The sequence below is a fragment of the Mus caroli genome, unplaced genomic scaffold (assembly GCF_978045245.1).
Source record: "Mus caroli unplaced genomic scaffold, Mus_caroli_1 scaffold_4, whole genome shotgun sequence".
In the NCBI taxonomy this organism is placed as follows: Eukaryota; Metazoa; Chordata; class Mammalia; order Rodentia; family Muridae; genus Mus; species Mus caroli.
In genome coordinates this window covers 95,766,291-95,783,609 of record NW_028227259.1, presented here as the reverse complement: position 1 = coordinate 95,783,609, position 17,319 = coordinate 95,766,291, and the positions used below count along the sequence as shown (strand labels likewise).

Genomic DNA, 17,319 nt, shown 5'->3' with positions numbered 1-17,319 from the left:
GGGAGATTAATGCAGTACCGAACTAAGAAAAATTATAAAACAATTGCTCTTACACCTTACTATGCAAGAATAACCCCTGGGTGCTGGCTAGGCATATACGTGTCTGTTATCAAGGATACTTTTCTGGATCGAGCTATTTAAAAAAAAAAACATTTGAGTACAAATTGTGTGGCTATTGATGAATACAAGTAAAACTATTTGGCCTTACAATCTCGGTCCCTTAATAACGAGGGAGAACGAATTTCGCGGCTTCTGTAAGACGTCAGCATATGCTTGGTAATGGTCTTCCGATCTTGCCCTGTCGTGGCTAATCTAGTCTTCAAGCAGAAGGCAAGTTTTAAGCTCCAGCTTGCGCCGCTAGCAGTCAGCACCTACCTCTCTTGCTTTCACGTCCAATCTGGGCTCTACCCCAAACCTTTCCCTACCAGGCTGGCGTCCCAGGGTCCTTATTCCTGTCAGGTCTGTCAACAGATCTCATCCCACCAATTTCGGCTAAATAAACTACTGGGCTCTTCCGGTCCATCGCCCGGAACCGAAAGGAAGCGAGGAATCGAGGCTGGGCGGAACCTCCCCGGGTGGGGCCCGCGCCCCGCAGCGCCCCGCTGCGCCGCGGGCGGGCAAGCTGGGAAATCTCATGGTCTCCTCAGTCCCAGCGAACCGTCACCTTGGCTCTCCTCGTGGCCACTGGGGCAACCTGCGGTCCCCTGAGAGCAGAGGTCTCCTGGCGCCGGCAGAAAGGTCCCTACAAACTTAAGACCGTAGGTGTGGGGACGAGGCCGTCAGCTGAGCGAACCTGCGTGCTCCAGGTGAAGGGGCGGGGCGGGGTGGCACAGAGCCAATCACAACGCCTGACGACAGGCCTCAGCCAATCAGGATCAGGGAGGCTCCGCCGTAGGCGGGGCGGGACCCGGCGGGTGAGAGCCGCCCCTTGCAGCTAGGGTGGCCAACGCCTTAGCCTAGGGCTACTTGGCGAGGTGCCGCTTCCCTGAGCTGAGCGACCCGAGGGCTTTCGGCCGGCGGTGCTCTGTTTTCCCCAATTCGTTTCTCTGCAGCTGTTGTCCTTGACAGGTGCTTGTGTCTTTGCCTGCCGCGGACGCATTCTGACTCGGGCCCTTCCTCTCTCTCTCTCTGGAGACTGCCTATGGCTGGGGACCGAGTGAGGTCGTTGCCTTGACGACGGCAGCATGCGGCCCGCAGTCCTCGGAAGTGTGAGCTTGCGGAGGGCAGAAGCCAATCTGCCTCCCTGCCTGCTTCACCTAGGACCAGTAATTGCGTCCGCAGAGGAAATCCCAATACTGGGATTGCTAGTGTGCTAGCTAGTCAGCATCTTTTTAGATCTGCTAGCGAGATGCATATCACCTTAAATTTGTTTCCAAGTTGAAAACCTTTGGCTCTTTCCATGTGAAGGGTTTGGAAGAAATAGTAAGTATAATACTTTTTAAAAACCCAGTTATTTCGTTCTTTTATGTATAAGAAATTTCAGTTTGATTTTAACCAAAGAACATTGGTAGTATTTGAACAGTATGCTTGTATGGCACATATCCTAGACTTCTTTTTTGTATGCCACGTGCTACCCGTAGATTTAAGAGTGAGAAGGCAAGAAACTGATGGGTTATAAGTTACTGAGGAAACAAGGCGTATTTTAGGCCATGATATTCTTAAGGTATTTTAGACAGTCCCACTTAAACAAGTAGGTGTGCTCTATGTAGTGTGTCCACATGGTTGGGAAAATAAATTTGGATTAGTTCACTTGTATAATACTAGGTTATAATATGTTTCAGAACTTTGTAGACATAATTAAGGTCATTTTTATTTGGTTCATTTTGCATCTTTAAATATCTAGGATGCCAATTACAGTATGTTTAAAAACGATCTAGGCTATAGATTCCAGCTATTTGTATTATTTTCATGAGCCTAAAGCTTACTCCTTTACAATGTATAGTTAAGGGAAGGTTAAAACTAAGCCAGTTAGCATCACACTGAAGATTTTTCCAAATGTAAACTTTTTTATTAAAAAAGTAATTAAAGGTAAAAAGAAGTTAAAATGTGAACTATATGGGAAATCAGTGCCTATGACACTGTAAATAGTTTTTAGTAGAATCTAAAACCCAACGTGGTAATAAGATAGTGAAGAGCTTTGAATTTGATGTTAATTAGGATTCTTTTCATTCTCTCCATCTTCTCTCTTCTGTGTTCATCTCCATTTACACTGTGCAAATAATGGCTGCTGGATGGTATATTTCAGTGGTAGAAAGAACACCTGCTTAGCCTATTGGAGGCCCTGGGTTAACACACACACACACATACACACACACACTTAGGTGTCAAGTGTTGAAAATGTAATATATACTTTGGATTATCATAATTTTTTAGAATAAAAAGTCAATGTTTTTTTTTGTTTGTTTGTTTGGTTGGTTTTCCCCCTTTGCTATGAATATACTAGAAGCCACTAAAACATCACCACTTTTTATAGTCTGGGTAAGTTAGCTCTATATCAATATCATATGCAATTAATATTAAGTGGAAAGAAGTATTTTCCTTCCAAGAGTTTGTGATAAGGTTTTTGTTTTTGTTTTGTTTTGGGTTTTTTGTTTGTTTGTTTTGTTTTGGTATGATCAGGCTCTTAAAAATTCAACTGTGAGTCATCATTTGAATATAATCATCTAATATTTATATTTTAAAATACAAATATACCTAAAGTTTAAGTCTTCCCCAGCCCGTGTTGAAACCAAATCAGTATCTAGAGCAATATTTTTTTATTCACGGCTGCTGGAATTTAAATTCAAAAGTCAGATTTAAAAAAATAAATAAAATTTATGCTGAGCATGATGGACAAGTGTGTGTGTATGTGTGTGTGTATGTGTGTCTAGGATTCAAACCCAGGGGCTTCATACCCGTGCTAAGCATACACTCTACCACTAGTCACATTCCCAGCCCCCAAATAATGATTTTTTCTTTATTAAAATATATAATATAAAAAGCTGGTTGCTGGAATTTGTCAATTATTGATAAAATAAGATTCCATTTATGATAGACTTTATTCAGAAAACACTTTATATCCAGATGTGAAAGAATCCTGTATATCTATAAAATTTAAGTGACTCAAGTTTAAAATAATAATTAGTATGATGAGAAAATTTATCAAAAGTTCAGTATTAATTCAGTGGTTATGCTGTAATAATTTTTACAATTAAGTTGAAAGTGCATAAAGACTTCCAACTTGGATATTTTGAATCTTGTATAAACTTTTTCTAAGGCTTATTTATTTATTTAGTTAGTTTTGTTTTGTGTTCATGACAGGTTCTCTCTACATAGCTGCAGCTGTCCCTCAACTCACTATGTAGAGCAGGCTGGCCTCAAGCTCACAGAAATATGCCTGCCTCTGCCTCCTGGATGCTAGGATGTGCCACCATGCCTGGCAGATTTGCTTAATTTTTACTTCATTTGTATGAGTGTATCCTGTACATATATCTGTGTGTACCATATACATGCAAGTGCCTGATGCATGTGCCCAGAAGTGGATGTTGGGTCCCCTGACAGATGACTGTGGTCCACTATAGGGGTGTTGGGAAGCAAACCCAGGTCCACTGGAAGAGCAGTACATGCTTTTCTGTTTGGTTGGTTTGTTTTTTTGAGATAGGTTTTCTCTGTGTAGCTCTGGCTGTCTTGGAACTAGCTCCATAGACCAGACTGGCCTGGAACTCACAGAGATCTTCCTGCCTCTGCCTCTGCCTCTGTCTCCTCTGCCTCCTCTGTCTCTGCCTCCCTAGTGCTGGGATTAAAGGTGTGCACTACCACCGCCTAGCGCATTGTCTATTTTTAAATTGTATACACATTTTGAAAGCATGTGGGAATGGTAAGACATTGTGTCATCATTGATCACTGTGAATGCAGTGATCGCTGTGACAAGGGAAACAGTCTCAAAGATTGGAGGGAACGGATGTCCTCAGCACTCTTAATGCCATGCTTTGGTTTCCACAGCAAGAAAAATTCCTACTGGTTTTAAAGCAAAATGGAGAAGTATGAGAACCTAGGATTGGTTGGAGAGGGGAGTTACGGAATGGTGATGAAGTGTAGGAACAAAGACAGTGGAAGAATTGTGGCCATTAAGAAGTTCTTAGAAAGTGACGATGATAAAATGGTTAAGAAGATTGCAATGCGAGAGATCAAATTACTAAAGGTAAGAGCGTGCATTGAGCAGAAAAGGAAGTTGCTTCTTGTTCAAGACTGTTACATTTGAAGGAAAACATCACTGTGGTGTGTGTGCGCACGTGTGTGACTGTGTGTAAGTGTATGTTTGTGAGTCTGTGACAGTATATGTGTGTGAATGTGTGTAGTGTATGTGTGCCCACACATGTGCACTCTTGTGCAGATAGGGGTGCACATGTGTATGTATATATGGAGGCCAGAGGACAAACTTAGTGTTACTACTCAGGTGCTGGCCACCCAGGAACTTGCCAAGTGGAGTAGACTGGCTTGCCAGTGAGCCCAATCTTGATGCCCTCCCCTCCGCAGCACATGATCTTAGACCTGGCTTTTTCTGTAGGTTCTGGGGCTTTGAACTCAGATCTCGTGCTTTGCTGCTAAGCTGTTTCCCTAGCCCTGTGTTTTTACATTTGTTTCATTATAAGAAAATCCAGGGGCTGGAGAGATGGCCTAGCAGTTAAGAGCACCAGCTGCTCTTCCAGAGGTTCTGAGTTCAATTCCCAGCAACCACATGGTGGCTCACAACCATCTGTAATGGGATCTGGTGCCTTCTTTCTGGTGTATCTGAAGACAGCTACAGTGTACTCATATAAATAAAATAAATCTTAAAAAAAAGGACTATATCCACAGAAAACAAAATTATTTGAGTTCATTACAGGATGTTCAGAATTTGATTCCATTGTTCTGCTGTCTCTCAATGTTCCCATGAGACGTTAGCTGTCTGTCTTAATGCACTTTTAAAAATGAATATTTATAGCCAGGTATAGTAGCTTATGCTTTTAATCCCAGCATTCCAGAGGCAGAGGCAGATGGAGTTCTCTTAGTTTGAGGCCAGCCTGGTCTATGACCAGGTAATATCCTGGTCCCAGGATAGCCAGACCTATGTAATAGAAAGACTGTCTCAAAAATAAAAATTAATAAAATGTGCACTTGGTGTTCCACAGCCATGATGCCCATATTTCAATAGGGTTTGTCCCTATATGAAACCGATAAATTTCCCATGTTCAAAATTGTCCCACTTTTTTACTTAAATACAATTTGATTAAACACAGGTGCTGGATCACATGCTCTTGTGATGTCCTCCTTTTTACAGGTGGCAATGTTGTTTTATTTATATTTGGGGAGTGTCAACCTGCCGTTTGTCTTAACTCCTTTCATATATATATAGCGTTGTTGAACAGACTTTGGGATAATCATCCCCTTCTGTGTGTCCTTCCTCCCTTCTTTTCTTCTTCCTCTTTCATGCTAAATGAACCCAGGGCCTCGATCACACTAGGCAAGTTCTGTTTCTGAGCTGCACCCTCAGCCCCTTGAATACGTTTAATTTTATGGTAATGTGGTACTTTTGGAGCATCTGTTAGTAAAAGGTACAGTTAGGGAAGAAGACAGAATTTCACTGGGAGTAACAGAAATCCACTATGGTTTGTGATCATTTCTTTATATCCTGGGGCTGACTATAGGGTTGAATTCTGTTAGTCTCCATTTCTCTGAATTTGTATTTTTTGAGGTCTTTTTTCTAATAAAGTTGTTTATTTTGTCTGATAGATTCTTTTAGCAAGTGCCTCTGTGTGGCTGTTCCTCAGCCTGCCTTTCCTTGTTAGTTCTGAGAGCTGTTCTGTTCTTGTGATTTTTTTTTAAAGAAGTGACTTTATTATGTTCTCTGAGAGGAGAAGGAACAGTATGCTCTTTTGACTGTTATTTTAGAACTTGAACATACTTTTATAATGAATATTGTTTATGCATTTAATTTATATGTTTTTCTTTTACTGATATCTTTCAAGTGATAGCTAATTACTCATAACTTGATCTAAAATTATTTTACATATATTTTTAATAACAGCAACTGCGGCATGAAAATTTGGTGAATTTGTTGGAAGTATGTAAGAAAAAAAAGCGTTGGTACCTAGTCTTTGAATTTGTTGACCACACGATTCTTGATGACTTGAAACTCTTTCCAAATGGACTAGACTATCAAGTAGTTCAAAAATATTTGTTTCAGATTATTAATGGAATTGGATTTTGCCACAGTCACAATGTAAGTATTAGGTATGATGCTTATTTTGCCAATCCTTTGCTGTGTAATAAGCTAAGCTGTGACCTAGTTTAATGAGATAGTTATTTTAAGTTTGAACCAGTAACATAAGGAATTAAATTTGGTATTGCTAATTTTCACATGTCATATATATGTATTCCAAAAATCAGTTAGGCTCTACTGGAAAGTTGAAGGGTACACAGTGGACTCCCTATTCTCCTTAGCTGTATTATACATTTAAGAGTTTCTTGGGTTTTTTTTGTTTTGTTTTGTTTTTGGTTTTTTGAGACAGGGTTTCTCTGTGTAGCCCTGGCTGTCCTGGAACTCACTCTGTAGACCAGGCTGGCCTCGAACTCAGAAATCTGCCTGCCTCTGCCTCCCAAATGCTGCGATTAAAGGCGTGCACCCGGCAAGTTTCTTGTTTTTGCTTAATAAGTATGTATACTGGACACTACGTTTTATAATCTATATTTACCTGCTAATTTATTAATTTCTAATACTTACATATTTTGAAGTAAGTTGTAGACATCAGTGTACTTTTTGGACCCCAGTTGATTGACTGTGTGTGTACAGGTCACAGCGCACATGTCGAAATGTAATGTGCCGGAGTCAGTTCTCTTCTGCCATGTAAGTCCTGGGGATTGGACTTAGGTTTTTATGCTTTGAGGCAAGTGCCCTTACCCACTGAGCCAGCTCTCTAGCTCCTTTGCCCCTGAATACTACAACACTAAATACCTCACTTATAAACTAGACTTAAATATTTGTTCACCGATTATTTTTTATTCCCAGCACTAATATCAGGTGGCCCAAAACTACCTGTATACACAGGTGACTATATCTGTGTGTACATATATAAATTATTCCATAGAGACATTTAGTTTAGTTCAAGCCTAAGGGAACATTGGCTCTCTTTGTGAGGCCCCTGAAACAATGATCCAGTCTCAGAAAATTGATGTTAGAGAAATCCAATTTGACATTATTTTTATCATGAAAACTAACATTAATCAAACTCAGGAAATTGAATGCTAGCTTAATAAATCATTCTAATGTATTCTGCATATGTATGCTTCTCTTTCCCTTTATTTTTTTATACCTTATGAATGATTAGCTCACATTTAACTATACACTGCCTTCAAGGTGTGAGGTTTTAATATTGACTGCTTTTGTGTTCAGAGCATTTCTGTATCTATGCAGTATGTTTGATTTTGTTTTTTCTCTAGTTAAACTTGTTTTAATGGATCTCAAAATTCCAGGACAGATTTTTGGTCAAGTTGTTTTCATTAAAACGTGCTGATTTGCATGGTCAAGTGTTTGCTAATGTAGTAGTGTATTAAGACCAATCACAAAGCTTATCTCTTCCATGAGTTTTCAACAGTTTATTTCTTAGTCTTGACAGTAGTGGTTGCCTGAAAGTTGATCTGTTGGCTAGTTTAACAGCTGCTTGAGACATGCATGTTCTCTTTGGTCCCACTAGGTCCCAGCGCTCTGAGCCTGGAACAACTTTCTGTGTGTTGTATTCTGTTACTGCTTGTGGCAAGTACACCAATAAATTATTTCTTATTTAACATCTTATGTTCTATGGATTTTTTGGTCTTAGATCATACACAGAGATATAAAGCCTGAGAATATATTAGTCTCCCAGTCTGGCGTTGTAAAATTATGTGACTTTGGATTTGCACGGACCCTGGCGGCTCCAGGGGAGGTTTACACTGACTACGTGGCCACCCGGTGGTACAGAGCTCCAGAACTGCTGGTCGGTGATGTCAAGTATGGCAAGTAAGCGGCAGGAGTGACGCCGGCTCTTTGAAAGTGGGATGTGTTTGTAATAAATGACCTGCTTCACAGTGAGAGGAAGGCCAGGGCTCAGTGTTACTAAATGAGTCATAATGATCCCCAGTGCTTTCTCCTTGAAAACTCTTTAAAAAGTTTACACTTTCTGTAAGGATTTTTCATAATCTTTCTCCTTTAATATCACAAGGTTGAAGTTTCTGGAAATCTCACTTATTAAAATAGAAGGCTAGAAGTGACAAGACTCACTAGCATGCCTTTCAAAACCACAAATAACAACCGAGTGAGGTGCCATAGAGGACGCAGTCATCATGTAACTTTGTTCGCAGGGCTGTGGATATCTGGGCCATTGGTTGTCTGGTCATTGAAATGCTTATGGGGCAGCCACTGTTTCCAGGAGAATCTGATATTGATCAGCTACATCATATTATGACATGTTTAGGTAAGATTATACATCTGTGCTTTAAAGTTTTCAGTTTTTTTCTTTGTGTGTTTCTATTTTTTTTAATTTGTTCATAAATTAAAGATAATACTTATTTTAGGTGAAGGTATGGAGCAAATTGCAAACACATACACATATGCACACACTACACACATACACATGTATACATGCACACATGCTATACACACACACACACACACACTGACCCTCTAGCAAGGCTGATCAGTGTAAGAGAGAAGGAGGTGGTTGCTGAAGATAAGTAGAATCACAAATCAATCAGCAGGAAAATGTAAAAACTATATTAACAAAGATTATATTAGCATGCAATCAACTACCTCGAGGTTGCTCAAAGTCACTTCTGATTTTAAAATGTTACAAAAATTATAACAATACAGTGCAGGAAAACTCAGAATAACTCAAAAAATCCTAGTAGCCCCGAGCCTGGTTCTGAACATTCTCATTCCCAGCCCTCAGCAGCCAAGATGTCCTCATCACTTTACCCCGGAGTCAGTGAGCATTTGGTGAGACCCAGCTGTCCTCTTCATCCTTAGCTTCATCTCCAGGATAAGATGAAAGAAACAGAGACTTAGGAGATAGCTTACTGGGCTGGTGAGATGGCTCAGTGGGTAAGAGCACCCGACTGCTCTTCGGAAGGGAAGGTCCAAAGTTCAAATCCCAGCAACTACATGGTGGCTCACAACCATCCATAATGAGATCTGACTCCGTCTTCTGGAGTGTCTGAAGACAGCAACAGTGTACTTACATATAATACAAGTAAATAAACCCTAAAAAAAAAAAAAAGGAGATAGCTTACTGTTGCCTTGCATTTAAATTTTAGGGTTTGTTTTTTCTGTTTTCTGAGACAGGGTCTGACTGTGAAGCACAGGGTGTCCTCAAAGTCTCCATCCTTCTGCCTAAGCCTTTATTGCATCAGCCTCCCAAAGTTTGCCACCACAGATGTCATCATCATGCCTGTGACTACAGATGTGTTCACCATGCCTGTGACCACGATGCACATCACCATGCCTTGCTTCCTAGACTTTGCTTTTTGTCCTTAGTGAAATTTTTGGATGAAATTCTAAAGCTAGACTCTGAGGCTTACATTTGTTAGAATATATAATTCATATTCTAAGGTAGATTTTAAAATGGAAAAATAGGAAGACAGTTGGAATAATGTAAAATTTTGGGATTAAGAATTTATGAAGTATTATATGATTTCTTACAGTAGAATTTTTATATGACTGTTGTATCATAGGGAAGAGGGAGAAAGAACAGAGGGGTTTCATCTGTACTGAATGCATACATTAATCTTTTCACTATTTCATATATTACATTTATATAGTATTTATAGTTCTAGTCTAATAAAGGGTTTATAAAACAACTTTTTTTTTATCTATACAGCTCATGATATAGTAGGTATTAACATTGAGATAAAGGTTTAAATGCTCAAGTCTAAACTTAGATATAGGGACACAATCTGTTTAACAAAAATTAAATTCTTAGAGGGAAGAAGTGATTTGCCTACAATAGCCCATGACCATGTACCTATAAATTCTTTATTTTGGGGCAGGATGGTACATTTCACTGTTGGAGGCTGTACTACTTCATCTAGAGTGGCACAAGATATTTTTTACCTGCCATGTCTTCACCATTAATTCTGCTTATAGCTACATTTAAGTTTTTAGATGAATATGTTTCAAAAGTCAGTGTTCATTTCATTGTTCTTGTGTCAAGATACTATGAAGACTTCCAAGTGCCCCTGTGCTAGCAGGTTTGTCTTCCTTAGGTTGACCTTGCTGAGAGACTTACGCTCCGCAGCCTGGCTCCACTGTTTCTGTCATCTGTACTAACGAATGTGCATGCCTGTTTTCCTCCTAGGTAATTTAATTCCAAGACACCAGGAGCTATTTTATAAAAATCCTGTGTTTGCTGGAGTAAGGTTGCCTGAGGTCAAAGATGCAGAAGCAGAACCTCTGGAGAGCCGTTATCCTAAGCTCCCTGAAGTTGTGATCAGTTTAGCAAAGGTAATTGTACCTTTTCCTTCTGTGTGGTAGGGAATTTCCATAGTAGAGAGAGTGGTTCATGTATGTCTCCACTCTCTTTCTCTCTCTCTCTCTGTCTCTATCTCTCCCTTCCTCCCGGCTTTCCTATTTGATCTTTTTTTATTTTTTTAGAAAATATTTATTTATTATATGTAACTACACTGTTGCTGTCTTCAGACACACCAGAAGAGGGTGTCAGATCTCATTACAGATGGTTGTGAGCCACCATGTGGTTGCTGGGGTTTGAACTCAGGACCTTTGGAAGTGCAGTCAGTGCTCTTAACCACTGAGCCATCTCTCCAGCCCCCCCCCCCACTTGATCTTTTAGGTCAATAATTTCCTCAGATGTTTTAAAATTTTGTATGCTAAGAAAAGGTTTAAATAATTCATTACATTGCCAGACGTACTTCAGAAATAAAAGCCTGAAGTTTTTTTCTTTTATTTTTGAGACTGTAATATAATTACATCATTTCTCCCTTCCCTTCCCACTCTCAGAATCTTCCTTGTTCTCTTTCAGATTCAAATTCTTGGCATCTTTTTTCTTTTTTTTTTTAATTTTTAATTTTTAATATTTTTATTACATATTTTCCTCAATTACATTTCCAATGCTATCCCAAAAGTCCCCCATAGCGCCCCCCACTTCCCTACCCACCCATTCCCATTCTTTTGGCCCTGGCATTCCCCTATATTGGGGCATATAAAGTTTGCAAGTCCAATGGGCCTCTCTTTCCATTGATGGCCGACTAGGCCATCTTTCGATACATATGCAGCTAGAGACAAGAGCTCCGGGGTTCTGGTTAGTACATCATGTTGTTCCAACAATAGGGTTGCAGATCCCTTTAGCTCCTTGGGTACTTTCTCTAGCTTCTCCATTGGGAGCCCTGTGATACATCCAATAGCTGACTGTGAACATCCACTCCTGTGTTTGCTAGGCGCCGGCATCTTCTCACAAGAGACAGCTAAATTTGGGTCCTTTAAGCAAAATCTTATGCAATCAGCGTTTAGAAGCTGATTATGGGATGGATCCCTGGATACGGCAGTCTCTAAATGGTCCATCCTTTCATCACAGCTACGAACTTTGTCTCTGTAATTCCTTCCCTGGGTGTTTTGTTCCCAATTCTAAGAAGGGGCACAGTGTCCACACTTTGGTCTTCATTCTTCTTGAGTTTCATGCGTTTAGCAAATTGTATCTTATATCTTGGGTATCCTAAGTTTTGGGCTAATATCCACTTATCAGTGAATACATATTGTGTGAGTACTTTTGTGATTGTGTTACTTCACTCAAGATGATGCCCTCCAGGTCCATCCATTTGGCTAGGAATTTCATAAATTCATTCTTTTTAATAGCTGAGTAGTACTCCATTGTGTAAATGTACCATAATTTCTGTATCCATTCCTCTGTTGAGGGACATCTGGGTTCTTTCCAGCTTCTGGCTATTATAAATAGGGCTGCTATGAACATAGTGGAGCATGTGTCCTTTTTACCGGTTGGGACATCTTCTGGATATATGCCCAGGAGAGGTATTGCTGGATCCTCCAGTAGTACTATGTCCAATTTTCTGAGGAACCGCCAGACTGATTTCCAGAGTGGTTGTACAAGCTTGCAATCCCACCAACAATGGAGGAGTGTTCCTCTTTCTCCACATCCTCGCCAGCATCTGCTGTCACCTGAATTTTTGATCTTAGCCATTCTGACTGGTGTGAGGTGGAATCTCAGGGTTGTTTTGATTTGCATTTCCCTGATGATTAAGGATGTTGAACATTTTTTCAGGTGCTTCTCTGCCATTCGGTATTCCTCAGGTGAGAATTCTTTGTTCAGTTCTGAGCCCCATTTTTTAATGGGGTTATTTGACTTTCTGGAGTCCACCTTCTTGAGTTCTTTATATATATTGGATATTAGTCCCTTATCTGATTTAGGATAGGTGAAGATCCTTTCCCAATCTGTTGGTGTTTTTTTTTTGTCTTATTGATGGTGTCTTTAGCCTTGCAGAAGCTTTGCAGTTTCATGAGGTCCCACTTGTCAATTCTCGATCTTACAGCACAAGCCATTACTGTTCTATTCAGGAAGTTTTCCCCTGTGCCCATATCTTCAAGGCTTTTCCCCACTTTCTCCTCTATAAGTTTCAGTGTCTCTGGTTTTATGTGAAGTTCCTTGATCCACTTAGACTTGACCTTAGTACAAGGAGATAGGAATGGATCGATTCGCATTCTTCTACATGTTAACAACCAGTTGTGCCAGCACCATTTGTTGAAAATGCTGTCTTTCTTCCACTGGATGTTTTTAGCTCCCTTGTCGAAGATCAAGTGACCGTAGGTGTGTGGGTTCATTTCTGGGTCTTCAATTCTATTCCATTGGTCTATTTGTCTGTCACTATACCAGTACCATGCAGTTTTTATCACAATTGCTCTGTAGTAGAGCTTTAGGTCCGGCATGGTGATTCCACCAGAGGTTCTTTTATCCTTGAGAAGAGTTTTTGCTATCCTAGGTTTTTTGTTATTCCAGATGAATTTGCAGATTGCACTTTCTATTTCGTTGAAGAATTGATTTGGAATTTTGATGGGGATTGCATTGAATCTGTAGATTGCTTTTGGCAAGATAGCCATTTTTACAATGTTGATCCTGCCAATCCATGAGCATGGGAGATCTTTCCATCTTCTGAGATCTTCTATAATTTCTTTCTTCAGAGACTTGAAGTTTTTATTATACAGATCTTTCACTTCCTTAGTTAGAGTCACGCCAAGATATTTTATATTATTTGTGACTATTGAGAAGGGTGTTGTTTCCCTAATTTCTTTCTCAGCCTGTTTATTCTTTGTGTAGAGAAAGGCCATTGATTTGTTTGAGTTAATTTTATATCCAGCTACTTCACCGAAGCTGTTTATCAGGCTTAGGAGTTCTCTGGTGGAATTTTTAGGGTCACTTATATATACTATCATATCATCTGCAAAGAGTGATATTTTGACTTCATCTTTTCCAATTTGTATCCCTTTGATCTCCTTTTGTTGTCGAATTGCTCTGGCTAGGACTTCAAGTACAATGTTGAATAGGTATGGAGAAAGTGGACAGCCTTGTCTAGTCCCTGATTTTAGAGGGATTGCTTCAAGCTTCTCACCATTTACTTTGATGTTGGCTACTGGTTTGCTGTAGATTGCTTTTATCATGTTTAGGTATGGGCCTTGAATTCCTGATCTTTCCAAGACTTTTATCATGAATGGGTGTTGGATCTTGTCAAATGCTTTTTCCGCATCTAACGAGATGACCATGTGGTTTTTGTCTTTGAGTTTGTTTATATACTGGATTACGTTGATGGATTTCCGTATATTGAACCATCCCTGCATCCCTGGAATGAAACCTACTTGGTCAGGATGGATGATTGTTTTGATGTGTTCTTGGATTCGATTAGCAAGAACTTTATTGAGGATTTTTGCATCAATATTCATAAGGGATATTGGTCTGAAGTTTTCTATATTTGTTGGGTCTTTTTGTGGTTTAGGTATCAGAGTAATTGTAGCTTCATAGAATCAGTTGGGTAGAGTACCTACTGTTTCTATTTTGTGGAATAGTTTGTGAAGAACTGGGATTAGATCTTCTTTGAAGGTCTGATAGAACTCTGCACTAAACCCATCTGGTCCTGGGCTTTTTTTAGTTGGGAGACTATTAATGACTGCTGCTATTTCTTTGGGGGATATAGGGCTGTTTAGATCATTAACCTGATCTTGATTCAACTTTGGTACCTGGTATCTGTCTAGGAACTTCTCCATTTCATCCAGGTTCTCCAGTTTTGTTGAGTATAGCCTTTGGTAGAAGGATCTGATGGTGTTTTGGATGTCTTCAGGATCTGTTGTTATGTCTCCCTTTTCATTTCTGATTTTGTTAATTAGGATGCTTTCCCTGTGCCCTCTAGTGAGTCTGGCTAAGGGTTTATCTATCTTGTTGATTTTCTCAAAGAACCAGCTCCTTGATTGGTTGATTCTTTGAATAGTTTTTCTTGTTTCCACTTGGTTGATTTCGCCCCTGAGTTTGATTATTTCCTGCCGTCTACTCCTCTTGGGTGAATTTGCTTCCTTTTGTTCAAGTGCTTTTAGGTATGTTGTCAAGCTGCTAATGTTTGCTCTCTCTAGTTTCCTTTTGGAGGCACTCAGAGCTATGAGTTTTCCTCTTAGAAATGCTTTCATTGCGTCCCATAAGTTTGGGTATGTTGTGGCTTCATTTTCATTGAACTCTAAAAAGTCCTTAATTTCTTTCTTTATTCCTTCCTTGACCAAGTTATCATTGAGAAGAGTGTTGTTCAGTTTCCACGTGAAGGTTGGCTTTCTATTATTTATTTTGTTATTGAAGATCAGCCTTAGTCCATGGTGATCTGATAGGATGCATGGGACAATTTCAATATTTTTGTATCTGTTGAGGCCTGTTTTGTGACCAATTATGTGGTCAATTTTGGAGAAGGTACCATGAGGTGCTGAGAAGAGGGTATATCCTTTTGTTTTAGGATAGAATGTTCTGTAGATATCTGCCAGATCCATTTGATTCATAATTTCTCTTAGTTTCTCTGTGTCCCTGTTTAGTTTCTGTTTCCATGATCTGTCCATTGGTGAAAGTGGTGTGTTGAAGTCTCCCACTATTATTGTATGAGGTGCAATGTGTGCTTTGAGATTTACTAAAGTTTCTTTAATGAATGTGGCTGCCTTTGTATTTGGAGCATAGATATTCAGGATTGATATTTCCTCTTGGAGGATTTTACCTTTGATGAGTATGAAGTGTCCCTCCCTGTCTTTTTTAATGACTTTGGGTTGGAAGTCAATCTTATCAGATATTAGAATGGCTACTCCAGCTTGTTTCTTCATACCATTTGCTTGGAAAATTGTTTTCCAGCCTTTCATTCTGAGGTAGTGTCTATCTTTTTCTCTGAGATGAGTTTCCTGTAAGCAGCAAAATGTTGGGTCTTGTTTGTGTAGCCAGTTTGTTAGTCTATGTCTTTTTATCGGGGAGTTGAGTCCATTGATATTAAGAGATATTAAGGAAAAGTAATTGTTGTTTCCTGTTATTTTTGTTGTTAAAGTTGGCATTCTGTTCTTGTGGCTGTCTTCTTTTAGGTTTGTTGAGGGATTACCTTCTTGTTGTTTCTAGGGCGTGGTTCCTGTCCTTGTATTGGTTTTTTTCTGTTATTATCCTTTGAAGGGCTGGATTCGTGGAGAGATAATGTGTGAATTTGGTTTTGTCGTGGAATACTTTGGTTTCTCCATCTATGTTAATTGAGAGTTTGGCTGGGTATAGTAGCCTGGGCTGGAATTTGTGTTCTTTTAGTGTCTGTATAACATCCGTCCAGGATCTTCTGGCTTTCATAGTCTCTGGTGAAAAATCTGGTGTAATTCTGATAGGCTTGCCTTTATATGTTACTTGGCCTTTTTCTCTTACTGCTTTTAGTATTCTATCTTTATTTAGAGCATTTGTTGTTCTGATTATAATGTGTCGGGAGGTATTTCTTTTCTGGTCCAGTCTATTTGGAGTTCTGTAGGCTTCTTGTATGTTCATGGGCATCTCTTTCTTTAGATTTGGGAAGTTTTCTTCTATAATTTTGTTGAAGATGTTTGCTGGTCCTTTGAGTTGAAAAATCTTCATTCTCATCCACTCCTATTATCCGTAGGTTTGGTCTTCTCATTGTGTCCTGTATTTCTTGGATGTTTTGAGTTAGGATCTTTTTGCATTTTACATTTTCCTTGATTGTTGTGCCGATATTCTCTATGGAATCTTCTGCACCTGAGATTCTCTCTTCCATCTCTTGTATTCTGTTGCTGATGCTGGTATCTTTGTTTCCAGATTTCTTTCCTAGGGTTTCTATCTCCAGTGTTGCCTCATTTTGGGTTTTCTTTATTGTGTCTACTTCCCTTTTTATGTCTAGTATGGTTTTGTTCATTTCCATCATCTGTTTGGATGTGTTTTCCTGTTTTTCATTAAGGACTTCTACCTGTTTGATTAGGTTATCCTGTGTTTCTTTAAGGATTTGTAACTCTTTAGCAGTGTTCTCCTGCAATTCTTTAAGGGATTTTTGTGCTTCCTCTTTAATGTCTTCTACCTGTTTAGCAGTGTTCTCCTGTATTTCTTTAAGTGTGTTATTAAAGTCCTTCTTGAAGTCCTCTACCATCATCAGGAGATATGCTTTTAGATCCGTGTCTAGCTTTTCCGGTGTGTTGGGGTGCCCTGGACTGGGCGAAGTGGGAGTGCTGGGTTCTGATGATGGTGAGTGGTCTTGGTTTCTGTTAGTAAGATTATTACGTTTACCTTTCGCCATCTGGTAATCTCTGGGGTTAGTTGTTGTTGTTGTCACTGTTTAAAGATTGGAGCAGAAGCTGTGTTCCACTCACCAGCAGTCTCAAAATCCTGTGGCGGGGGTCGTGGGTAGCTGGCAGTATTCCGGTGCTGACGGAAGAGGCCTGTGGTCCTACTCAGGCCGGTTTCTGCTTCCCTAACTAATGCAGTCTCAGGTCCCGCGCGCAATTGGATTGGAGCAGAAGCTGTGTTCCACTCTCCAGAAGTCTTAAGATCCTGTGGCGGGTGTTGTGGGTAGCTGGTGAGTGTCAGCCGACCCTGCGCCCTAGCTACCCCGGTGCTTTTCTGACCGCGGCATCTTTTTTCATTAGTTGCTATTATATGTATGTGTGTATATATGTATATGTATAATTTATAAATATAACCTGCTTAGTCTGTATAATGTTACTCATGTGGTTTTAGGGCTGACCGTTTGGTATTAAACACCCAGTTGATGTGCTCTTCCTTGGGGAAAACTGTGTCTTTGGCTCTCAGCATTCCT

At 39.8% G+C, this 17,319-nt stretch overlaps 1 protein-coding gene across 3 annotated transcripts in view; it reads left to right on the top strand.

The window, feature by feature from the left end:
- The first annotated feature begins 566 nt into the window (after positions 1-566).
- The window catches only part of Cdkl2 (cyclin dependent kinase like 2), a 40,531-nt gene continuing 23,778 nt past the window's right edge, over positions 567-17,319 (top strand). For 2 of the 3 annotated variants that reach the window (XM_021163247.3, XM_021163244.3), the window contains exons 1-6: positions 902-1,422; positions 3,982-4,180; positions 6,047-6,241; positions 7,836-8,014; positions 8,356-8,468; positions 10,347-10,492. In XM_021163247.3, coding sequence (XP_021018906.1) covers positions 4,013-4,180; positions 6,047-6,241; positions 7,836-8,014; positions 8,356-8,468; positions 10,347-10,492 — 801 coding nt within the window. In that variant the 5' untranslated portion in view covers positions 902-1,422; positions 3,982-4,012. Of the gene's footprint in view, positions 807-901; positions 1,423-3,981; positions 4,181-6,046; positions 6,242-7,835; positions 8,015-8,355; positions 8,469-10,346; positions 10,493-17,319 lie in introns of those variants that run through there. The other variant, XM_021163243.3, reaches the window with a different exon arrangement.